The sequence below is a fragment of the Halichoerus grypus genome, chromosome 14, assembly GCF_964656455.1.
Source record: "Halichoerus grypus chromosome 14, mHalGry1.hap1.1, whole genome shotgun sequence".
Lineage (NCBI taxonomy): Eukaryota > Metazoa > Chordata > Mammalia > Carnivora > Phocidae > Halichoerus > Halichoerus grypus.
This window is the reverse complement of record NC_135725.1, coordinates 11,030,742-11,057,389: the sequence shown is the minus strand read 5'-3', so window position 1 is coordinate 11,057,389 and position 26,648 is coordinate 11,030,742. Positions and strand designations below refer to the sequence as shown.

Sequence of the window (26,648 nt, the reverse complement as noted above, 5' to 3'; positions counted from 1 at the left end):
GGGGACCAGTCAGGGAGTGTAGAGCCCTGGCAAGCTCAAGTGATTCTGATGTGTACCCAGGTGTGAAAACCACACTTAAAAAGTGTCATGCTACTTATTCTAGAAGGAGTGGTCCAGAAGAGTGGTTACAAGCATGGGCTCTGAAGCCCAATGGCCGGGCCCTACTCCTTGCGAGCTGTGCGAGCTTGTAAGGCACCTACCCTCCATGAGCCTTCGTGCTCTGTACACAAAATAGGGGGCCTTGACCCACAGGGCAGCTGTGAGGATGAAATGAGCTAATGAACAGGAAACACTCAGAACAGGCATGGCACACAGTGGGGGCAGGGGTGGGTAAGCATCGCTGTCATCCTCCAAACCAGGAACTGAATGGAGCTAGCCCCGGAGCACCGGCCATGCCACTCACAAGGCCACGCTGGGGTATGCAAGGTGGCAGTCCATGGCCACCCAATCTCCTCTGCCATCTGTTATTTTTGCTAGCCCAAAATGTGTGTGTGTGTGTGTAAATAAATATATATATATATATTAATATGAATTGACTGCCTTTAGATGGCACGCCAGTTCTAACCAATAATTCCCTGTTTTATGCCTGGCTGTCCTATGCACACTGGTGAGTTATTTGCCTGCCATTTGAATTTCTGACTCCAGGGTTCGCCATGGGGTGAATGCCCTGTCACAGGAAGCTGGCTGCTCTAAGTCATGTGGTGGGTGGGAGGTGTGTGGGTGTGAGGGTGACACACATCCACAGGGCTGCTTCTGAGCATGGCTTTTGCTCCTGAGTGTGTCTTCACATGGAGAAGAGATCTATGGGTATATTACCAGAAAGGTCCCAACTAGGCTTCAAGATGTGCTCAAGCCATATCTTACACCCTCTTCACCCTGGAAGGGCATCTGGGCTTTATGGCTACTCAACAACCCAGGGCCCAATATGGAACCTGTACCAGGACAATGGGGGGGTATCCCTAAAGACCAGTGATTCCTAGATACAGGTAGTTGTGGGTTTTTCCTCAAGGTGCACTTCAGGATCATGAAACCCCAGCCAGCTGGGAGCCCCCCACTGGCCTCCCCACATCTCCCCAGATGTGTGGTGTTCACTGGACTTTTACATTTGGTTTGTGTAAGAGAATCTGAACACATCCACATACTGGTTCACATTCATCCAAACTAGCCTACATTTTTTTTTTTTTTAAGATTTTATTTATTTATTTGACAGAGGGAGATAGAGAATGAGCAGGGGGAGCGGCAGGCAGAGGGAGTGGGAGAAGCTCCTCACTGAGCAGGGAGCCCAACATGGGGCTTGATCCCAGGACCCTGGGATCATGACCTGAGCCAAAGGCAGACGCTTAACTGACTGAGCCACCCAGGCACCCCCAAACTAGTTCACATTTGTACGCTTCAAAAAGATTAGTTAACAAATATTTGGTTCCAAAGCCCTCGCAGGTCTAGGCTCAGAAAAACTATTCATGATAACAACTGTAACCTCCATTTCTTTAATGGCATTAGTCAGTCACTTTGGTACCCATTAGAGCACACACTGGTACCTGGCGTTCCTCTCCTCCCTGACATAGAAGGCTGAGCTTCCAGGTCCTTCTATGGCCAGGTAGGACCTTTTAACAATTTCCAGCCACTGGGTTAAAAGTGGAGGAGATGTACTCAGAAAACTATAAAATACTCGTGAAAGAAATTGAGGAAGACACAAAGAAATGGAAAAACATTCCATGCTCATGGATTGGAAGAACAAATATTGTGAAGATGTCAATGCTACCTAGAGCAATCTACACATTCAATGCAATCCCCATCAAAATACCATCCACTTTTTTCAAAGAAATGGAACAAATAATCCTAAAATTTGTTTGGAACCAGAAAAGACCCTGAATAGCCAGAGGAATGTTGAAAAAGAAAAGCAAAGCTGGCGGCATCACAATTCTGGACTTCCAGCTCTATTACAAAGCTGTCATCATCAAGACAGTATGGTACTGGCACAAAAACAGACACATAGATCAATGGAACAGAATAGAGTGGCCGGAAATGGACCCTCAACTCTATGATCAACTAATCTTCGACAAAGCAGGAAAGAATGTCCAGTGGAAAAAAGACAGTCTCTTCAACAAATGGTGTTGGGAAAATTGGACAGCCACATGCAGAAGAATGAAACTGGACCATTTCCTTACACCACACACAAAAATAGACTCCAAATGGTTGAAAGACCTAAATGTGAGACAGGATTCCATCAACATCCTAAAGGAGAACACAGGCAGCAACCTCTTCGACCTCAGCCGCAGCAACTTCTTCCTAGAAACATCGCCAAAGGCAAGGGAAGCAAGGGCAAAAATGAACTATTGGGACCTCATCAAGATAAAAAGCTTTTGCCCAGCAAAAGAAACAGTCAACAAAACCAAAAGAGAACCGACAGAATGGGAGAAGATATTTGCAAATGACATATCAGATAAAGGGCTAGTATCCAAAATCTATAAAGAACTTATCAAACTCAACACCCAAAGAACAAATGATCAATCAAGAAATGGGCAGAAGACATGAACAGACATTTCTGCAAAGAAGACATCCAAATGTCCAACAGACACATGAAAAAGTGCTCAACATCGCTCAGCATCAGGGAAATCCAAATCAAAACCTCAATGAGATACCACCTCACACCAGTCAGAATGGCTAAAATTAACAAGTCAGGAAATGACAGATGTTGGCGGGGATGCGGAGAAAGGGGAACCCTCCTACACTGTTGGTGGGAATGCAAGCTGGTGCAGCCACTCTGGAAAACAGTATGGAGGTTCCTCAAAAAGTTGAAAATAGAGCTACCATACGATCCAGCAATTGCACTACTGGGTATTTACCCCAAAGATACAAATGTAGGGATCCTAAGGGGTACGTGCACCCCGATGTTTATAGCAGCAATGTCCACAGTAGCCAAACTGTGGAAAGAGCCAAGATATCCACTGACAGATGAATGGATAAAGAAGATGTGGTATATATACACAATGGAATATTATGCAGCTATCAAAAGGAATGAAATCTTGCCATTTGCAATGATGTGGATGGAACTGGAGGGTGTGATGCTGAGCGAAATAAATCAATCAGAGAAAGACATGTATCATATGACCTCACTGATATGAGGAATTCTTAATCTCAGGAAACAAACTGAGGGTTGCTGGAGTGGTGGGGGGTGGGAGGGATGGGGTGCCTGGGTGATAGACATTGGGGAGGATATGTGCTATGGTGAGCGCTGTGAATTGTGCAAGACTGTTGAGTCACAGATCTGTACCTCTGAAACAAATAATACATTATATGTTAAAAAAAAAAAAAAGAAGATAGCAGGAGGGGAAGAATGAAGGGGGGGATATTGGAGGGAGAGATGAACCATGAGAGACGATGGACTCTGAAAAACAAACTGAGGGTTCTAGAGGGGAGGAGGGTGGGAGGATGGGTTAGCCTGGTGATGGGTATTAAAGAGGGCACGTTCTGCATGGAGCACTGGGTGTTATACGCAAACAATGAATCATGGAACACTACATCAAAAACTAATGATGTGATGTATGGTGATTAACATAACATAATAATAATAATAAAAAAAAGTGGAGGAGATGTGGTCGCTTTCAGTCAAAGCTCTTCTGATTATAATAACCAGCAATGTTCCAGATGCCCGGACCCTAGACGACAAGCAACATGGAGGAGAGCACCACCCAAGGTGTGGTGAATATATAATGTGAGTAAGAAATAAACCTTAGTTTTCACTGGTGGTTTTAAGACACTGAGATTTTGGAATTATTGGTTACCATGACATTATCCATCCCATTCTGATGGATAAAAACACTATTCCCTAAAATGAAGTGGGGAAAGAATTTCAAAAACAATTTCCAGGGGCGCCTGGGTGGCTCAGTCATTAAGCATCTGCCTTCAGCTCAGGTCATGATCCCAGGGTCCTGGGATTGAGCCCCACATCGAGCTCTCTGCTCAGCGGGAAGCCTGCTTCTCCCTCTCCCACTCCCCCTGCTTGTGTTCCTTCTCTCGCTGTTGTCTCTGTCAAATAAATAAATAAAATCTTTAAAACAAAAAACAAAAAACTAAAACAATTTCCAAATCAGAAGGTAGGAAGAAAAAGAATATGCCTTGGAAACTCTATGCTGCTGAGCCATCTCTTGCTTTTAGGTGTGGGGCCATCTTTATTATATCTGATATTCTGAAGCCAATTAGAAGGATAAGATTCCGAGGTAGCGGTTTTAAAACATGGCTTCAAATCCTTTGAAATTCTTCCCATTAAGAGGTGGGGGTCTAGTCCTTCTTCCCTTGAAACCTAGCAGGCTTGCTCAACCAATAGAGTTGCAGACGTGCTGGTATATGACTTCTGAGCCTGGGTCACAGAAGGTTCTGCCGCTTTCCCATATTGCCCTGAGCAATGCTATGTGTAAGAAGTCTGACTCTCCCATGGCCAAAAAGTGAAGAGGCCTCCAGAAGATTCCAGATCCCAGCCATTTAAGTCCCTCTCAAACCTTCTAGTCTTCCCATGGAAGACCCCAGACATCATGGAGCAGGGGTAAGCCATCCCACTCCGCCATGACCAAATTCCTGACCTATAGGGACCGTGTGCATGCGGAAATCGTTGTAGTGTGCTGTTAAGTTTGGAGGTGATTTGTTAAGCAATAACAGCTGGCCAGAGTAAAAGGTAAGCAATCTCAACAGTGCTTTGGGCTGATCCATTGCTTGACTATTCATTAGGTGGGGAAAGGCAGCTCAGGCGTAAGTGAAATGGGAGACCACATAGTTTGTGGGTTGAATGCATGAATCAGTCAGGCGTGGGTTTAATTCCAGCTCTGACACTTACTAGACAAGGTTGTTCATCTCTCTGTGCCTCATCTTGAGATTGGGAGGCTAATAATAATTCCTGATTCACAGGGTTGTCATAAACATGAAACGAGATACAACATGGCCCCGGCAGCATCCCCAGCCCTGCATTCAGGGCTTTGTCACCGAAGGCGGCCACAAGGCTTTGCTTGCTAAATACACAGCTTCCAATTACGAACATCAAATTCAGGCCTGCTCTTGCCTCAGCAGTCTTGGAAGCCAGAAAATGTTATGTTTCACGGCTGGGTTTAGGTCAAAGGCAACAGAATTGGCTCCACAGCCAGACGGAGAATTGATTCACTGGCTTTGCCAAAATCTTGGGAAGAAGAAATGCTTCCTTTTGCCTTCATCCATAGTTTGTGCCTTGGGTTCTAAAGCTTTGATTCTTCTCTAGCAAATTTTTTTTTTTAAGTAGTCTCCACACCCTGCCTGGAGCCCCACGTGGGGCTTGAACTTGACCCCAAGATCAAGACCTGAGCTGAGATCAAGAGTCAGATGTTTAATCAACTAAGCCACCCAGGTGCCCCGAACAATTTTTAATAGCTGAGACTGAGTACCCACTACATTCGGACCACTACTCTAATTCATGTTTTGAGTTAATCTTCTTAAAGGCCTATGAGGTAAGTGGTATGATCCCCATTTTACAGATGAGGAAACGGAGGCTCAGAGATGTTACATAACTTGCTCAAAGTCACACAGCAGACAAAGGGCAGAGCTAAGCTCCGAACCAGTCAGTGCCTTGATTTTAATTGCAAAGGTGCAGGGTATCTCAGTACCCTAGACTGACCTTCTCACTTTCAAAAAAGTTTAAAAACAATTTGTCTTCATGCCTTAAAAGTTTCTCTGTTCCAGGTACACTATTTGAAAACTGCCTTTTTGGGGCGCCTGGGTGGCTCAGTCGGTTAAGCAACTTTGCCTTCGGCTCAGGTCATGATCCCAGGGTCCTGGGATTGAGCCCCGCATCGGGCTCCCTGCTCAGTGGGTTTCCTGCTTCTCCCTCTCCCTCTGCTGCTCCACCCCCCGCTCCAGCCCCCGCCGGCTTGTGTGCTCTCTTCCTCAAATAAATAAAATATTAAAAAAAAAAAAAGAAAACTACCTTTTTAAGAACTATGGAACATAGCCATCACCGGGAAGGACATAAAAGTTACACACACAAATTATATGTAAAGTTGCTGCTTGTAGTTCTGGAGGCCCAGCCTGTCTGAACTCTAAATAAATTCGTCAAATTCAGCATGCATAGCATACCTCCAAGATTGTTCTGCAGTTAAAGGACTCTCTCTGGATTCCTGGCGGCAAAATTTTTATCGCAAATAGATGATATAAAAATGCATGTTGCCAAATGCTTTTCCCTATCCATTCTGTTATTACTTTCTCATCTTAATTGCCCTTGTGGTCGTACTCTGGATTATTTCATTCCCCAGGATATAGGTAATTTTTAGATGCGTTCCTGTGGCATGCAAAGAATTTATATGTTGGTGGTATTTGGTATGGTATCTACATATGCCCATTGAGTCAGGCATGTTGACACTGTTGTCCAAATATTCTATAGTTTTATTAATTTTTGTATCTACTTGTTCCAGTAATTGCTAAGAGGGGTGTTAAAATATTCCAGGGTGGTTGTAGATTCCTCTATTTTTTCTTATGGTTTTGTCAATTTTTTGCTTTGCAGTTTTAAGATTGTTAGGTCTACCTGGGGGCATTAAAGCTTTGATCATTATAAAGAGTTCCTCCTAATCTTTAGCAATACTTTCAACATTTATCTGAAACAGAGCTAGATTTTTTGGTTATTATGTGTATATACCTTTTATTAAAGTACAGGGACAGAACCCCTGGGCAGAAAGAGCTGCTTATTTGTATGTATCTTTGAACTTGCAAATTTTCTATTTTTTTTTTTAAGATGTGTCTCTTGTAATGAGATTTTCTTTGTCTTTTTAAAAAATCCAGACTCCGTCTTTTCCCGAGGGCATTTATTTCATCTGCATTTAAAGAAAGCATGAATATATTTGTGTTTAAATCTACCATCTTATATGCTTTTTGACCCACCTGTTTTTCTTTTTTCTCTTGGACTGATTTTTTTTTTTTTAAGTTGTGTTCTCTGTGTTTTCCTCTCTTAGGTTGGAAGCTAAACCCTCTTCTTTTATATTCTTTGTGATGGTTACCTAGAAATTGCAAGACGAATCCTTGACTTATCAAGGTCTAATAATGATCTATGCCTTCACTTGCCTCCCAGCTACGCAAGCATCTTAGTACACCTTAAGCAGGGTTCCTCTCGTGATGCTTACAGCTACGGTGGCTGTGAATTTCACTTCTCAGTACTAGAACATGCTAAATATTTTCAGCACTGGAAGGCATTTTTATTAATGTTTTATACAGCCAATGTTTATACAAATCGACCCTTCCTTTCAGCCTTTCTTTGCTTTTCGTTCCTCCCAACTGAAGGATGTCCTTGAGAACTTGTTTTTGTGTGGGTCTGACAGCAGCCTATTCTCTCAGTTTTTGTTTGTCTAAGCGTCTTTATTTTGCTCTCATTTTAGAAAGATCATTTCTTGACTGTCAGTTCTTTTCGTCTTCTGATTTTCAATGTTGCTGTTGAAAAATTAGTAGTCAGACAACTGTATCTTTGATTTTTATTTTTTGGCTGTCTTTCATTTTCTGCCGTTTTAGTCTGACGTGTCTAGATGTGAATCTGCATTTATTTATCCTGCTTGGGCTTCTAGAACCAGTGGGTTGATTTCTTTTGGTTCTGGACATCTTCAGCTATAATCTCCTTCACTTTCACCAATATCCCAGTCCCTCCTCTCGAGATTCCAATTAAACTCTGTTACACCTCACTGTATCCTTCATGTGGCTTACCCTCTGTTCTGTATTTTCTATTGATTCTGGTGCACATCGCTTTGTCTCTTCAAGTGCCTTGTCATCTTTCATAGTGGTCTGATCATTTTGTTCGAAAAATTACTTATAGAAGTAACTTGAGACTTAGAATAGCTTCCTCCATCTTCGGAGGGAGCTTGTTGTTCAGAGCTGTGGATTTATAGTGCTCTGGACTGCAGTCTGTATTGTATACTTTTGGGATGATTCCCTTTGAGTCTACAATGGAGAACAGGGGTAGGTGTGCCAGGATCTCTGCCTTGGGTGAGTTCTTAACTCTAACCATTTTTCCTTCAGCCACACCAATCTGCCACATGAGTGTGCCTCTTAGCTGCCCCCCCCATTAGTCCTTTGTGTGGCAGGGACAGATGGTAATAGACCAGGTTTCCACCTGGACCTGAGGCTGTCACCCACACCTTATGTAATTTGCCAAAAGCAGCTTCTCCTAGCACCTCTCCTTGACAGGCAAATACCTTACCATAGAAAATGCTCTGGCTCATTTCCCTGAGCTCCAACCTTTTCCCTATTTGACTTACCAACTTATTAGGTCATTGGTCACTGATGCTTTTCCCAAAATGCTTGTATATATTTCTTTCAGCCTCTTTTTTTTTTTTTCCAGAGGGAGCGCTGGATTGAATCACCTAGCCAACAATTACTAGGAGTCCTTCACACAGGGTTTTGCTTTTTTTGTATTCATTTTCCTGCCAGTATTTAAAAATCAAATTTTGATGTGAGGTGGTATCTCAGTATGGTTTTGATTTTTATTTCCCTGATGCCAAGTGATGTGGAGCATTTTTTCATGTGTCTGTTGGCCATTTGGATGTCTTCTTTGGAGAAATGTCTGTTCATGTCTTCTGCCCATTTCTTGCCCGGATTCTTTGTTCTTTGGGTGTTGAGTTTGATAAGTTCTTTATAGATCTTGGATACCAGCCCTTTATCTGAATGTCATTTGCAAATATCTTCTCCCATTCTGTAGGTTGCCTTTTAGTTTTGTTGACTGTTTCCTTTGTTGTGAAGAAGTTTTTATCTTTTTGGGGGGGGGTACTAGCCGTATTTTATAATTTATTTTTTTGTTACGTTCAATTAGTCAACATATAGTACATCATTAGTTTTTGATGCAGTGTTTAACAATTCATTAGTTGCATATAACACCCAGTGCTCATCGCATCGCATGCCTGCCTTAATACCCATCACCTAGTTACCCCTTCCCCCCTACTTCAAGAATAACACCCCTTCCCCCTCTCCCTTCTGTAACCCTCTGTTTGTTTCCTGGAGTCCAGAGTCTCTCATGGTTTGTCTCTCTCTCTGATTTCTTCCCATTCAGTTTTCTCCCCCTTCCCCTGTGGTCCTCTGCACTATTCCTTATATTCCACATATGAGTGAAACCAGTCAGAATGGCTAAAATGAGCAAGTCAGGAAACAGCAAATGGTGGTGAGGATATAGAGAAAGGGGAACCCTCTTACACTGTTGGTGGGAATGCAAGCTGGTGCATCCACTCTGGAAAACAGTATGGAGGTTCCTCAAAAAGTTGAAAATAGAGCTACCTTATGACCCAGCAATTGCACTACTAGGTATTTACCCCAAAGATACAAATGTAGTGATCCAAAAGGGCACCTGCACCCCAATGTTTATAGCAGCAATGTCCACAATAGCCAAACTGTGCAAAGAGCCAAGATGTCCATCAACAGATAAATGGATAAAGAAGATGTGATATATACATATACACATACACACATACATACATACAATGGAATATTACTCAGCCATCAAAAAGAATGAAATCTTGCCATTTGGATTGATGTGGATGGAACTGGAGGGTATTATGCTAAGCAAAGTAAGTCAATCAGAGAAAGACAATTATCATATGTGGAATTTAAGAGACAAAACAGAGGAGCATAAAGAGAGGGAGGGAAAAATAAAACAAGATGAAATCAGAGGGACAAACCATGAGACTCTTAACCATAGGAAACAAACTGAGGGTTGCGGAGGGGAGGAGATGGGGGGATGCGGTAACTGGGTGATGGGCATTAAAGACAGCACGTGATGTAATGAGCACTGAGTGTTACATAAGACTGATGAATCACTGAACTCTACTTCTGAAACTAATAATACACCATATGCCAATTAATTGAAGTTAAATAAAATAAAGTAAAATAAATCAAATTTGGGGGCACCTGGGTGGCTCAGTAGGTTAAGCATCTGCTTTTAGCTCAGGTCGTGATCTTGGGGTCCTGGGATTGGGCCTTGTGTCCAGCTCCTTGCAGGGAGCCCGCTTCTCCCTCTCCCTCTGCCTGCTCTTCCTGCCCCACCCCCCTGCTTGTGCTCTGTGTCTAATAAATAAAATCTTAAAAAAATCAAATTTCATGTGAAAACCCAGATTTCTAAAAATCCAGAAAATCTGGCCACCCTGGACTCCTATATTAATAAGGCGATACCTGGAGAGAACAGTGTCCCCCCAGAGTTCCTGCTGGGCTCTGTTGCCTTAAACTAGCCCTAATCGAAGATGTGCCGCTTGTCTTGGTGGCATCTGAATTTGCTACCACGGAACAATCAATCACGGAGCAGAAGCAGTGAAATTATTTTGATATTAATGAGTATACATCTTACCTGCATAGTCACATATCCAGGAATCTAGGACATCCTAATTACAATTTTCTTTTTTTCTGAGATAGAGATTCTCATGGTGAGGAGCTTGAAGACGGCGAGGGAAGGTTGGCAGATCTGTGCAAGAAGCCCAAGAAACTTCTGGGGAGTGAAGGGACTGAGATCCCCTCCCTCACACTACCCCCTGAGACTAGGTTCTTCAAATTCTCAGCATGGACTGCGCTGCCCAGGATGAGGATGCAGGACTAGAATCCAGGAACGGTCTCCTCTCAAGCCAGCCCCGTGGGCTACACCAGAGCCTAGCAGGGCAGCCACGTGAAGGAAGCCACAGAGCGGAGCCACTGAGACCCCAGGCCCAAGTGGGCAGGAAGAACTCCTGGCTGAGGGAGCCCGCAGAGGGTGGGTTCTTGTCCTCTCCCTGCTGAGGAGCTGCTAAGGCCCAGGAAGCTAGATGGTGGAAGCCCAGCCCCACCCCTACCTCCAGGCCCACCACGCCCCCCGGGAGGCCCACATGGGGTGGTGATATGGCTTCTCCTGGGAAAAGTGAAAGTCTCTCCGCATTTCCCACACCTGCCACGGCACAGCCCACTGGATAGAACTGGTTACAGGCAGCGTTGTGGTGTTCCCTAGCTTCTAGAAGGTACAGCCTTCTAAGAGAGGACTAGCCCTTTGGAAAGGACTTGAGCACATATACGGGGTAGGGCGTCTGAAAGAGAGACTAGACTTCCCGCTACTCCGGAACTGTGAGACTCAAGGACTGCACCTGAGAACTCTCAGAGGATGCGCTGGGTGGGGGGAGCATCGACGGTATGCCAGACCAAGGACGGGCGCCCTGGTTACTCTGCTTTCTTTTTCACAGGTGGGTGTGCAGCCCCAAAGTTCTGGACAGTTAAGACCATGGTCTTTGGGGTCAGAGTCTAGGTTCAAATACCAGCCACATTACTTAGAAATAGGTTATTCAAATTCTCAGGGATACAGTTCTCTCATTTGTAAGACGTGGATGGATGAGTACCTATCACATTGGATTGGGATGAGAATAAGACATCACGGACACAAAATGTGTAGCTTTCTGCCTAGCCGGTGTACAGGATACATGGGATACATATAATGAACACTATTATTATTATTCTTGAAGCAGGAAGCCTGGCTTGCTAGAACAGCAAGGTGGGTGGACCAGCACCCAGCCCCAACAGGTTGACCTTTGGAAGACAGACAATATTCCCTTTGGGCTTCTGCTTCCTTGCCCATAAAATGAAATTCATATTCTCTTTCCTGATGGAAGATCAGATTAAAAAAAAAAAAGATTAAGAACAGCAGAAGCATCCTCAGCTCTTCGAACGAAAGGCACCCCAATCACTCCCATCAGAGGTAACACCGCTCTGCATCAGGGAGACAGGCCCAGCCCCAGGAAAGCTCGCCTTCCCCTGTGTTTGCAGCGCGGCCCCATCTCTCCAGCCGGAAGGAACGCAATCAGGTTGCAGTTGGACAAGATAATGCTGAAAGCAGAAGGAGCAGACGTCACTGCGCTTGGAACACATTCCTTAAGGGTGTATCAGTTTCCGAAGCCGCGAGTTAGCAAGGACTGTTACACGAAGCGTGAACGGCAGGAGCAAAGTGGAAAGAACATTTCTATGGGGCTGCCTGAGTTGCACGGTGGAGGCAGGATAGCAGAAAAGTCATTCACACCAGGCACTAAAAAGACAGAAGTGACCCTCTACTTGAAGAGAGATTCCTCTTCGTGATATAAAGACTTATCAGTGGAATTTATGGACAGTTCATATACATTTTATGACTGCAATGACTGAGCATTTCTTCTACTTTTGACGCAAGAACATGCTCTTTTGGACTTTGCCTGTAAAACACAGCTGCCAAATAACCCTCCAGGTATTTTAAGTACATTATTGACCTTTACCTAGTAATTGAAATAGTGCTAGACTGTCTACCCACCCTTTTTAGCAAGTCTCCCTATCTCAGTAAAATCAAATTAGAACTTTCTCCCTATCTCAGTAAAATCAAATTAGAACTTTCTTTACTTCATCCCTGGGTTATTTTGAATCGCTCAGTTTCCCTGGTATAACTGTGTGAAGAAAACACAGTCTAACACCGTGGAGTGGATACCAAGGCAGGGTTTCTATGGAGATGCAACGTGAAACTGATTTTCTTGTTTCGCCTTTCGTTAATTAACTGAGAAGCAGAAACAGGTCTTCAAAGGGCTTGGGATATTTGTCTGAGTTAGATTCTGTACTTTTTGTAACTTTCTAGAAGGAGGAGGGAAGAGCAGAGGCCAGTCACCCTGCTTCCTAGTGGTTTGGCATTCGAGGGATTTTTCTGCTCTAGCAGAAGTGGAAGTAAGGATCATGAAGGTCGTCATAGCAGGACTTCTAAAACTTGATTTTGCACATGGATTACCTGCGAAGCTTGTTAAAATGCAGAATCAGATTCAGCAGGTCTGGCGAGGGTGGGAGAGGTACAGAGTCTGCATTTTAAGAAGCAACCAGGTAATGGTGATGCTGATGCTGCTGGTCCTTCGGGTAGCAAGAGTGTAAAATGCTGAAACAGTCTAAATTACAGCTGCTTTTAAGCTTTTTATCAAACCTTATTCATTAAAAGGATGATGATTGCAAATTCTGAGCAATATCGGAATGAAACATCATGTGACTATAAGTCAAGGTCGGGGGCTTGATTCACCAATATCAAAATGCTCACATGGCTAAACAAAGTATAAAATGCACAGCTGAGGGGGTGGGGGGCACCTGCGTGGCTCAGTCAGTTAAGCATCTGCCTTCGGCTCAGGTTGTGATCCCGGGGTCCTGGGATCGAGCCCTGCATCGGGCTCCTTGCTCACCAGGGAGCCTGCTTCTCTCTCTCTCCCTCTGCCTTTCCCCCAACTTGTACTCTCTCTCTCTCTCTCTCTCGCTCACTCTCTCTCTCAAATAAATAAAATAAAATTTTTATTTAAAAAAATAAAATGTGCAGCTGGAAAACCTCAGTAAATCATCCAAGTCTTAGGTTTTGTTGTACACCACACTGGACGTCCTAAATGTAATTTCTGAAGATGTAACTAACAGCAAACAAAGAACAAAAAGTAACAATAGACCTGTTGCTTCCTGTGGGACTTGGGGCTTCTTTAGTGAATGGGTTTGAGGATCACGGATAAAGCATCTGAAGTGCAAGAGCGCCTCCTACCAACTCCTGGAAGCCCCATTCAGCTCCACAGTACAATGTCAAGGCTCCGCTAGCTTCCTGCACCTGCGAAAATGCTTCTCACACATTCCAAGTATTCTCCAGAGCTCTCCCTCATGCTTTTCTTTTTTCATCCCATTTATCCGCAAGTTCGTCCTTAATATTTTTCCTTTTTCTTCCAAAATATAGTGCTGCTCATCTGAAAATTATCTGTAAGCAACCGCTTTAAATAGGAAGAAGAAACTTTCTTCAAAAAATAAAAAACCTACAAAAGGAATTGAATTTCATGAATACAAACATGCTCTAAGACATTTTCCTCTCACGTTTCATTGCAACCAAAAGCCAAGGAGTTCAATCTCTAAATGCCAAATTTGGGGGTTTCCAGAGATATTTGATACTTTTTTCTGAAAACTTGAAAATTTTTATCCATATATAAACACACACACACACACAGGAATACAAATGTCATTTTACCTTTTATGAAATGTATTGTTTGGCCAAACTCACTTTGATGTATGCTTCAGTGAAAGTAATCAGAAATCATGCATCATGTTTAAAAATCTGTAAGACCAGGGTCAGCACACTATAGTCCTTGTCTAGCTCACCACCTGGATTTTATACAGCCTATGGACAAGAATGGTTTTTACATTTTTAAACGGTTGAAAAAAAAAATCAGAAGAGTATTTTGTGACACATGAAAGTTATATGACATTAAAATTCGGTATCTATAAATAAATTTACTAAATGATTTATGCATCGTCTATGGCTGCTTTTCGGCTTCAATGGCAGTTGAGAAGTCACGACACAGACCATAGGACTAATGTGATGGGTTGAGTTGGGTCCCCCTCCCGAAATTCCTATGTTGGAGTCCTGACCCCCAATCCCTCAGAAAGTGACCTTCTTTGGAGATAGGGTCTCTACAGAGACAATCAGGTTAAAATGAGGTCATTGGGGTGGGTCCTAATCCAATATGACTGGTGTCCTTCTAAGAAGGAAAGATTTGGACACAGACATACATAGAAGGCAGATGATGTGAAGAGACAGAGAGAAGGCCATCCACAAACCAAGAAAGGTCAAGCACAGATCTTTCCCTCGAAGCCCTTAGAAGGAATCAACCCTGTTAACACCTTGCTCTTGGACTTCTAGCCTCCAGAACTGGGAGATAGTCAATTTCTACTGTTTAAGCCACCCAGTCTGTGATACTTTGTAATGTCACCCCTAGCAAACTAATACAGCAAGCAAAATTGCAAAGTATTTACTATCTGGCCCCTTCTAGAAAAAAGCTTGTTTACACCTCTTCCATGGGACTCATTTTTTGCATTGAATACTTTGACTCTGGCAAGCACCTCATAACCAGCAACAGAGACTCCAGAATCTTCTCTCTAATGAGGCTACACTTTGCCTCACACCTGCTCTTCTCTTTAAATCATTTCTCTCTGTACTATATGTTGGCTAATTGAACATAATGAAAAAATCATTTCTCTCTGGCAAATGAGCTGGGAATAACCAACTAATTGTACACCATCTTGGATAAAATAGGATTATTGAACAACCCCAACTCAGTACTTCTTGCTTCAAGCCAGGAGGGCAGCAAATTAGTTCCACAAGCCCCGTCAGTGTAGGGATTCTAAAAGATAGGAGGAGTAAGGGGAGGGGGGGGACAGAAAGACAGGTAGAGAATCTCAACTTCATTTTTGAACCTTTCTAGACAGTACGGGGTATCTAACACACCACATCACAAGGGCCCGGGCACCCTCCTGTAAGACCAAGATCTTTAGAAGCTGCCATTTCTCTTAAGACATCATCTCCCACAGATCCAGGTGGCCTTCAGAGAATTTAATGGGAAAAGATAGGACAAGACAGGTTAATTCCATTATAAAACAGGTTACTAATTAGTCTGAGACTCTTTGATCCTCAGGTGATCAGAAAACTAGTCAACACTGCTAGTAATAAAAATAATGGCAAGAACAATGATAATAGTAACTAACATTTACTTAGCATTTTGTATGTGCCAGACATTGCCCAAAACACTTTGTATGAATGATCTCATTTAATAATCACAACAATCCTATGAAATAAAAAGTATTTTGATCCCCATATAACTGAAAAGTAACTGAAACTTACAGAAGTTAAGTTACCCAAGATCACAGTACTGGAAAATGGCACATGTAGGGCTCAAGACCAAGGATGCATGATTCCAAAGCCCGACCTTTGAACAATGGGTCACTGGGCCAAAATCTTGGTGCCCCCAAGCAATTTTATCCACTTGAAAAAGTGACTGTGGTTTTCTCTTTTCCTCTCCATATTATGCAAGTCTTTTATTGTGATGCTTTGACATCTTGGGGCCTTGCTGATACTGCAAGGGACTGCCCCTTCCAGGGTTAGCTGATTTCTAGAGATAGCAAATGGGTGCCCTAGTTACACACCTTTCATATGCAGACCAAGTGATCCAAAGTCCTATCTCCAATCATCTCCCGACGGGGCCCTCACATTCTGGGCCACTCTCTACCAGCCCTCGTCACCCATGGGTCAGGTATCAGACAACCAGGGACACCCACCTACCCCAGAGCCTGCTGAAAATCTTCAAACTAGCCAATCCTAAGCCTCCTTACACTGCCTGGTCTCTTCCTTTCTATAGAAACCACAATAAAAGCTCTTAGCCCACATTTCCCTCTACTTCTGCCTCATAACTGACCATGGTGTTTCCCCCCGTGGCCCTGCATGGAGTGCCGTGCCCCTCCTCTTGAGAAGGGTGACTAACAAGCTATCCTTTCAATGGCAATTGTCACCTGATCTGTTGGTCTCACCATACCTGAATAATAAAACCTGTATATTAAAAGACTCTCATAGCCTCATTACTTCCCACAGCCCTATCATTAAGCCTAGAATACACAGGCCCCAACCTACAAACAGTACCTCACATGATGATTTCTATGAACCAAAATGTTTGGAAACAAAACCCAAAGCAAAAACAAACAAAAACCCATAAAGCAAGAATTTCATAAAACCTTTCATTGTTTTCTCTCCTGCTTAAGACCTAAGCATTCTGGTATGGAAATGCTGCCCTTCTGGAGTTTGTCATATGGCCTAGCTTTCCTGGGAGGCAAAAACAAAGGAAGGGGGGAACTCCCTCACGTGCATCTTCAAAAGGCTTTCTCTTTTGGGGATTAGGATGTCAAACTTAAAATCATCCAAGAGCAGGCAGGAGAGCTAAAACAGCCGCATTCCTCCCCTCAACCACCCACATCATACGTTCCCCAGGAAAAGTGCGTGACCACGGTGGCGAGCCCAGGCAATGCCTCCTCCTGATGCTGCTTGAGTGCATGGTCTAGTCCACAGCCTTCTCCTGAAGGTCACGGGCAATCTCCACCTTCACCACCAGTATTCATTTACCAAGATACACTCTTATTTATGAGCAAAGCAAATGATTTACTATCCACCAAGGAAGGGCACCTCTTCAAAGAAAGCCTGAATCACCACCAGCCGATGAACTTTGGGTAGCTTTCTGCTAAAGGGCGCAGAAACTAGGTTGTGCTATGTATCTAGGCTGGAACAAAGAGGATGCTGGGAAAGCCAGATTGTGCTAGCCACAGTTGTCAAACCCATTCATCTGGTGATAGGAGTTATGGCCAGTGACCCTCTGTACTTGTGTGACCAAGGCAAATTCATTCATGCTCCCTTTTCAGGCTGAGTAAACAAGATCCAGCAAGACTCTGATTTGTGGACATAAACAATGCCAGGTTAACCAGTAGTTGGTTAGGCATGTGCTTTGGACACAGCAAAGCAGAGACACCAAAATAAACAGCATCATAAGGCAAAAAAACAAATTTTGTTAATTTCCTTGCATTTACTTTTAAAGTTAATTTTATTTTTGAATTATGTATGGGGAAATATTATTGTTTTATTTTTGAATTATGTATGGGGAATTATGTATGGGGAAATAGGGAGGGGAAATATTTTTTTTCAGAGCTTTGGATCTCTAAACCTTCATTTAAAATCGACTCAAAGCCAGAATCAAGGCACGACTTTCAGTTCTTCTGCTTCTTAAGGCCACCCGATTCTTGGGATAAATTGACAATGTCAGGTAGCCTTAAAAGATTTGGAATAAGGGTCTCTTTTGTGCTTACTCCTAAAAAGGGGGGATTTGAGCTAGACTCTGTCTGTGGGCTCAACATGGTGGTTTACAGTGGCTGTCAGCTCTCATCAGGGCACACACTTTCCCACACATGCTAGAACGCCCGCTCAGGACCGTGAAGGCAGTTCTGATCCCAGCAGAGGCAGGGAAAGGCCCATTGTCATCAAAGCCCTAATCATCCCTGTACCGTGACAGACACTAGCCCCTGCGAAACACCTGCCAAACTCCCAGTCCAAGGGAGTTTTTCACACACCAACGGACAACAGATGATCACCCCCAGTTCTCAGTTCCAAGGAAAACAATCCATAGTGATAGCAGAGCATGAGTCCAGATTGCAATATCTAAGGGAGAAAAAGAAGGACTGTTTCGCCCACACTTTTTATGAGGCTATTCACCTAAGTGAGTAGAAATAAAGAAAACCCATACATCTTGGCTTCTTAAGTTTCATTCAGCTCCAAGGGACGCTGATTTGTTCACACAGCTGTACTAAATTCCTTTTTATGCCACTAGAGGGAAATCTAACCCACCTGACCAGAACTTGTTTTTTCTTCTTTCCTTTTTTTAAAATAATTATCACAAAACCCCAATTTGAAGGTTCTAGAAAATGTTGAGACATTGCCTTGTGCCATCCTTTCCACGCCCTGCCTATATTTAAGAATTATTTGAATCTCTGCGGTCCTAGAGACTTGTAGAAAAGCACAGACCAGCCATCTTCATTGGGCAGGCGCCCTCACAGTTGAGAAATTGTTCTAACAGTCAGTCTGAATCCCTTCCAGTTCAGCTTGAGTTTATTTCATCAAATTACGTATTCATTAGTTATGGAGAACAGCTGGCCATCTTTCTCTGCATCATATTATTCTTTAAATTCCTGAGGACCTCCAGGTCATGCCTCTCTTACAAGCAAAATAAGCCAGCTCTTTAACTTGGCCAGAGAGTGTATATCCCAACCCTTTAACCACGTGTTTCTTTTCTAAACCCTCTACATCACTGCACCCTCCTCCGTATTTTCAAATTACAGCAAGTACAGACTAAACTCTGAGGAGAAAAAGAAAATGAAATATTTCATCTTTTTCTTCATGTATGGCTATGAATAAATCTCTGTGCAGATTTTCTTTTTAAATAACGTTTTTGATATATATTTAGTATGAATCCAAAATCGTATATCTATACATGTGTGTATATATGTATATACATTTACACGCATGTACATACATAAGCATATACACATATACATATACACGTATATACATTTTCATCTCGTCATGAGAATTGAATACCTGAGTATCCATTTATATGTCATTTCTGAACTCCACTGTTTCTAGCTCTTCCGCATCACACATACTATTTCAGTTTCTAATTTTATTCTCCGAGTTTTTAACCACTCACTTTAGACCCCTGTTGATTATAAGTCCTAACATGTATGTAGAACATTATTTTTTAAATAATTTTTTAAAACCTATTCATTGTCAATTCAAATTAAGGGAGAGAAACCTGGTTGTTTTCAAAGCACTCACATGTACCCACATCCATAAGTGTGGTCTAAAAACAACAACAACATATATTTTGTTGTTCTCTCTGGTTCCAGGCACAGAGCTCCCCAAATCCTTTGAGCTTCCTAAGTGATAGGAGTGGATTTGTTAATTTGTCCCTTTCAACCACACCTGAGTTTATGCTGATGAGGTGACTCTTGTGGACCCCAAGATGGCTTCAGAATGAGGGCTGTAGCCTGAGGAACCAATCAGGGGACTAGAGGGCTGGAAATCCCTGCCTCCCAGGAAGGGAGAAGGGCTGGATGTTGAGTTCCATCACCAGTGCCCAGTGATTTAATCAATCATATCTATGTAATGAAACCTCTATAGAAAACTCCTAAACAGGGTTCAGAGAGCTTCTGAGTTGGTGAAGACCTCCAGGTGCTGGAAGGGTGGCATGCCAGGAGAAGCCATGGGAGCTCTGAGCGCCCTTCCCTCCATACTTTGCTCTATGATTCTCTTCCATTTGGCCATTCTTAAGTTGTGTCTTTTATAATAAACCACCAATAGTAAATAAAGTGCTTTCCCGGGTTGAATCATTCTAGCAAATTACCAAACCTGAGGAGAAGATCACAGGAACCCCTGAATTTGTATTCTAATGGACAGAAATGTGGGGAAACTGGGCACGCCATTTTCCACTGGTATCTTAAGTGGAGGCAGTCTTGTGGGACTGAGCCCTTGATCTGTGGGGCCTGGGCTAACTCCAGGTAGTTAGTGTCAGAAGTGAATTTAATTGATGGGTACCCAGTGGTGTCTAAGAATGAGGGAATTGGTTGGTGTGAGAAAAAAATAAAATATATATATATATATCTCAATAAGAAAACACTGAACTAAGGCTCCAGGTGCAGCCTTGGGTTCAAGCAAAGGTAAGAGGAAATCCTCCCTCCTTGGACCTCAAGGATTAGCAGGTTTTATTAAGACCTAGTTTGACTCTCCAATCCAGAAATTACCTGTTCCCTGAGTATTAATGGTTCCCTGAATCAGTTTACTCACCCGCCAAAGCAAGATGATAATTCCACTCTGGGGGGGCCCCACTGGAATGATTCATACAATAATGGATGGACCTAAAGTATCTAGAATGGTGCCTGGCACATTGTAGGGAACTTAAAAATGACAACTGATTTTATTCAAACTTTCAAGCATAGGAGAAAACCGAGGATAGCACCAAGGTTCATACTGAGTACAGAGTATTTCAGTCTCTCATGTGATATCATCAGTCTGAGATATTCCAAAGTAATTAACACTGAATATTTCATTGGTTTGGCAAAATTCTATTGGGCATGTACCATCTGCCAGGTAGTATTGTATGCACTGGGGATACAGTAAAGAATACTGACAAAATCCTAGCCTCCTGGTGTTTACATTCCCCTGGGAGAGACACAAGAAAACAAGTAAATATGTATGTGAGATAGGGGTAAGTGCTATGGAGGAAAAGTAAAGCAGGGTGACAAAGATCAGCGGTACTTGAGTGTCAGGGTGATTTTACGCAGGGCGGCCAGGGGAGGCCTCATTGAGAAGGGGGAGGGCTGGCCTTGCAGTTAATGGAGGGAAAGGCATTCCAGGCAGGGGAGACAGCCGTTGTAAGTGTCCTGAGGCAGAGTATTCTTGGCACGTGCACAGAACAACAGCTGGAGCTCAGAAATAGGACAAGAGGTAGGAGATGCAGTCAGAGGGAGAAGGGGACCATTTCCAGGAAGGGGCCTGATACCATGGTAAGGGTTCTAGCTCTTCTCTGAGTGAGACGGGGCACCACTAAAGGATTTTAGCAGAGCAATGAGATGAGGGGATCTAATTTTTTTTTTTTTTTTAATCATTCTGGTTGCTGTGCTAAGACTAGGGTATGGGTGGGGAGTGGGCAAGGGCAGAAGGAGGGAGACCAGGTAGAAGATCAATGCAATAATCTAGAGGCCAGAACACTAGGTTGGCCCTGGATAGAAATGGTAGAGGTGGCAAGGTGGGGCCAGACTCTGGTTGTGCTTTGAAGGTCACGCTGGTAGGGTTGGCTGTTGGAGATGGGATATGATACAAAGAAGAAAAAAAAAGAGTCAAGGATGATTCCTAGGTTTTTGGCTGAACCTGCCACTTCCTGAGTTGAAGACACTGAAAGAAGCAGGGGTCTCCTGGAGGGAGGAGGAACAGGGGGAGGCTGACAGGAGGTCACTTTTGCCTAAGTCAAGTTGGGTGGGCTACCGGAGAGAGAAATCCAGAGGATGGTGGCCCATGCACACAAGGGCACTAAAAACAGGTGTTGCACTGCTTAAGTTAAAGAATTCAGTGACTTGTCTTTAAGGCTTAGCAGTTCATCTAACTCTTTGCTATTCAAAGTGTGGCTCCTGGACCAGCAACATAATATTGCCTGGGAGTTTGTGAGAAATGCAGACTCTCTGGCCTTCATCAGACCGAGTCAGAATCTGCATTTTTAGCAAGATCCCCAGGTGATTTAAAAAACACTAAAGTTTGGGAGCACTCACCTAATTTGAACCATCTGGGAAACTGTTCAAAAATGCAGTCCCCACCCTAGAACAATTAAGGTAGAATCTCTGGGAGTGAGGCCCAGGCCCAGGTATCTTTACCAAAGCCCCAAATGGTCCTGGTGTGTAGCCTCGGTTGGAACCATGGATCCAACTCCTCGTTCCTGGCACATTCTCTCTGTACTACTAGGCTTATACTGATAGTGCCCTCGGAAGGCCATCTCTAAAGAGATGGTCAGATCTAGGGTAGCATGAAGGTATGTAACTAGAGTAACCCAAGTTCTGTTTTATTTGGGGCAGTCTCAACATAATTATTAGTGCCCCCTTTCACTCTCAAATGTATCCTAGTTTAGGTGAAAAATTATATTCTCCCAATGTAACACAAAATGGCTCTGTACTTAACATTTCTGGATTATAAAGTCATAATAAGAACACGTAGAGCAAAATGGCCGCCAGCTCTTGGTCGGACGGATGAATTCCCTATATGACTCCTGGTGCTTAGATAATTGGTCCTTAAAGTAGTCTATATACAGACTATCAGAAATACATAAATTCCCTCAACTGTAAGGAGGGTTGGGGAAAACTGGTCTCCTTCCAAAACTTGGGGTGGGGTAGGGTGCGGTTTTATTCTGCAATTAAAGTACCAAAGCCAACTGTTGATTAGCCACGAGCTCATTATCAGGATGTGATTATCCAGCCCTTAACAAAACTTCTTCCTTTTCCTTTTGGATCTTTTATTGTTCATGAGCTACTCCACCCTCAGGTTCAAAGGGAAAAGGAGAGAAGGTAAATAAAAAGTTAATCGAGCAGTCCTGCTAATAAGCTTGGTGGGAAAGAAAGTGAAAAACAATGGGACTGTTTCTGGTCACCTGTGAACTTAAATCCTTTTGGCTCATCCCTTTTTCCAAATTATTACCAGCTGGTTTGAGGGCTTGTTGAAGGTCTACTGATTGCCAGTAAAATTAAAGTAATCTTGTATTTTCAAAACTATGTGATCTTCCAGAAATAGGCCTTAAAGGCTTTCCTTCCTGATTAACCAAGAACACAGAGCAAGGGCAAGGCAAGCACCTTCTCCTCTCCCCAGAGCCCCTCATCTTCTTCCTCCCCTCACCACCCATTCCTAGGGGTAGATGGACAGAATTCTTTAAAAATATTTTTTGATGTAATTAAATTATTTTAAATCATTTAAAACAAATACCATAATAACTGTTGTAAAAATGGACCCAAATAAATCTATAGGCAGGAGCAGGGACTTTTCTGCATATAGACTATACCACAGATTTTCCTAGTTGCATCCCCAGGATGGTTATGAACACTTTTATGAGGCAACCACAGTATTAATATTGAAAACATGTTCTGTTCCCATGTGTTTAAAATGTCTGGACCAAAGTGTCCACTGATTGATGAATGGATAAAGAAGTTGTGGTACACATACACACACACACAGGAATATTACTCAGCCATAAAAAAGAATGAAATCTTGCCATTTGCAATGACATTTATGGAGCTAGAGTATCATGCTAAATGAAATAAGTCAGTCAAAGAAAGACAAATACTATATGACTTCATTTATATGTACAATTTAAGAAGCAAAACAAAGCAGCAAAGGGATCCAAAAAAAAAAAAAAAAAGGAAGAAAGAAAGGAGCAAACCAAGAAACAGACTCTTAACTATAAAGAACAAATTGATGGTTACCAGAAGGGAAGGAGGGAGGGGGATGGGGGAAATAGGTGATGGGGATGAAGGATGACACTTGTGGTGAGCCCCAGGTGATGTATGGATTTGTTAAATCACTATATTGTATACAGTGTATTGAAACTAATATAACACTGCATGTTAACTAACTGGAACTTAAATAAAAATTTTAAAAAAGATGTATGGACAAGAAACTCTTCATGCAAAGTACAATAGCCAGATGCTGAGAAGCCAGTTGAAGAGAACTCTCTAGTCCTTTTGCTATTGATGGGAATGTAGGTGGGTATTGAGTTAAGGCAGGTAAAACATGAATACCTGTTGAATTGGACAAGTTTATCAATGGAATCTCTACACATTCAAGAGGTACTTTACTGGGTATCTGAGTGGGGGGGGATGGGTATTTGTTCTGTTTTCTGGGCTGCAAATTGGAACAAGCTAGAAAGGAGGAAGAGGTCTCTGTAGTTGAGGAAGCAACACAGCTGGTCTTTCCCCATCAGGCCACAGATCAGTAATAACCTCAGTAGCATGCTGTATCTTTGATCTCTGTTAACAGTTGACCAAAGGCTTTTCCTTCCAGAGCTCTTCAAAGGCAGAAGCTGGGGTCCTGGGAGGCAATGCTGTAAGGAGGCCCTGAACAGTCAAACTTAAGTGCCTAGGTGTGATTCAGCAGTGATGAGACAGGTGAGTCTACTGGGGGTCTTCTTCTTCTTCCTTAGGGGTGTAGATGTCTTTTCAAACCTTATTCTAAATTATACCTTGACTTACATGTATTATGCAACAGGGCTTCAGTTGGTGAGGCAATGATATAAGGGATTTTAATAAGGAATTCTAGCTTAATGTAAAATTTTGAGCTGGATCCTGAGCTAAACACAGTGAGGCCCACCTATCCAGGTTTGGGAAGACCCTCGCTCATGATTAAAAAGGGAAGGCAGATTATTGATCAGAAGAACACGATCAACAAAAGGATTCCTCAACCATTCAAAATGGCAAACTCTTTGAACCAACAGGATGGAAAATAAAGAGCACTGGCCACTGAAACAAGCATTACTTATGTTTTCTCTACCCACAGACTGAAGCAGTACTTAACGCACAACCCTCTAGGAGCAGGCCTATGGAAGTTTTCAGCTTCAAAGGAAGCTCTGAAAAAAAAAGTGGCACCACTTGGCTGTTGTGGAACACTTGAGAGAGAGACTCACTTGTGCACAGGATCATTTTCACATATGTCTAAAGGCCCAGATGTCACACTCCTGCAGTCAGTGTGGAAGGTAAATACAAATAAGCAAGTATCATAACTACTTATCATAAGTACTTACCCTGTGCAAATAGGGAAAAGAATGTTGAGAAAAAATAGCCTCGAGTCAGAGTGAGTCAGAGTTGGTAAAGCCAGGAATATCATTCCTCACCCTGTATGTAGCTCTGGAGTTTTAGGGCCTTGCTTTAATCTCCTTTCCCAACATGAAAAGTAGAAGGGTTTTATATGGAAAGAGAGGGTAAGCCTCCAATTCTTGCATGATTTGGTACTATCTTGGGCGAAATGTACTCACTGACAAATTATGTTGGCAGGGCGTGGCCCGTCCTTGCATGGAAAGCCTGTGATCCTGACAGGAAAGGGCCAAGGACCTTATACTAGCTTCATGCTCTTAGCTTTCAGCCTCCCAGGCCTCTACTTCCCCATCTGAGATGATCTGACCCCAAACAGACCTTCTGGTTCCATCATCAGCTATAAGGATCTACGGCACCATATTTATCAAGTTCTTTGAGACTCTCCAAAGAGAGATACCATTTTAAGAAAAACACACTAAACCACTAAGAAAGAAAGAAAACCCTTTCTGGTCTCATTCTAGGGCACAACTTTGGCAAATTATCATTGGAAATTTGGAGTAATTCTAAAATGAGAGGCAGTAAGTTTTTCTTTGCTTCTCTACTTCTCCACAAAAGCAGCTCTGCAGATGGAACCACTCATTCATCTCAAGGAATCACCTCATCAAGGACTCTGCTTCAAAACCCAGGGTGAGGGCGCCTGGGTGGCTCAGTTGGTTGGGCGACTGCCTTCGGCTCAGGTCATGATCCTGGAGTCCCGGGATAGAGTCCCGCATCGGGCTCCCTGCTCAGCAGGGAGTCTACTTCTCCCTCTGACCCTCCCCCCTCTCATGCTCTATCTCATTCTCTCTCTCAAATAAATAAATAAAATATTAAAAAAAAAAAAACAAACAACCCAGGGTGAAGTAGAGACCAAGGGGGCAAGGGAAGGCCCGCAGTGTAGCTGGAAATATCCAACGTTATGGTGGGTCCTTTCTGCTATTAATTAATGTTGCCTGTAGCTTTAATGAATGTAAGAGTGGGGATGCTTACGGTTGGGCTCTTTGTAATTTTTTCTGAGTTCTTAATTAGTCCTATTGTTGACAACATGAAGGGGCTTTGCTAAACACAGGGTGCCCCAGCCTTGGCTGATCTAGCTTAGCCTCCCTTAACTTTAAATGCAGACCAGCCCTCGGCCCTCTTCTTGAGAGAAACTGGGCTCTGCAGCAATCTCAGACAGGAGGGCCTGCGTAGCATCTACACTCGCACCTCAAGGTCACGATCCAACCCAGAGTTTGCCAAACACCTGGAGATTCATTATTTACATGCGCACAGTCAAGGCTCTGAGGAGTTGGACCAGCTTGACTCTAACTAAACATTTCTCTATCTATACAAGGTCATTTTTCTTGAGGTCACCCCAATTCAACAAACTGCAGAACAATCAAGAAAGACAAGTCACTTGGGAAATGCTGGTCTAAACTCATAGAGGCTAGAGCCCAAATTTTCTGTTCCAAACACTGTCATGAGTGAGTGAAATTTTGTCTCCAGTTACTGTAAGCTTGTCCTTCAGCTGCATCTATCAATATGTAACTTAGATTCCAGAAAGTAAAATCACCCCCACTAAAGGCCCACAAGGGCTCCCTAAATTTTCCAGGAACGATGAGACACACGGTGCTGAGCGTACCTGGGGCTCCTGGTCATGACCGCTGGGGTCCCTCTCGTAGCTCTCAGCGTACAGTCTGACGGTGGCCCGCACGCTGCTGGAGGAACTGAGCCGGAAGATGAGCCGTGATGCATCTGAGAAAATGATCCTCAGGCCCTGAGATCAAGAACACCCAGAATGGAGCAGTGAATCAAGGGGATACACAGGTAGTAACAATTAATACCCACGTGTGGTTAATGCTGGGGGAGACTTCAGGGCAAAACTATGAACAGATGCTCAAGTTCCTTTGGTCGGGAGATGTGGGAGCCAGAGAGAGGCGGAGGGATGATACTTAATGTCCCTGGGTCCA

The 26,648-nt window shown here is 43.2% G+C and overlaps 1 protein-coding gene across 1 annotated transcript in view; it reads right to left on the bottom strand.

The window, feature by feature from the left end:
• PGM5 (phosphoglucomutase 5) overlaps positions 1-26,648 on the bottom strand; it is a 194,989-nt gene that overhangs the window by 10,920 nt on the left and 157,421 nt on the right. The window contains exon 10 of the mRNA XM_078062323.1: positions 26,321-26,455. Within this exon, the coding sequence (XP_077918449.1) occupies positions 26,321-26,455 (135 nt within the window). The remainder of the gene's footprint in view (positions 1-26,320; positions 26,456-26,648) is intronic.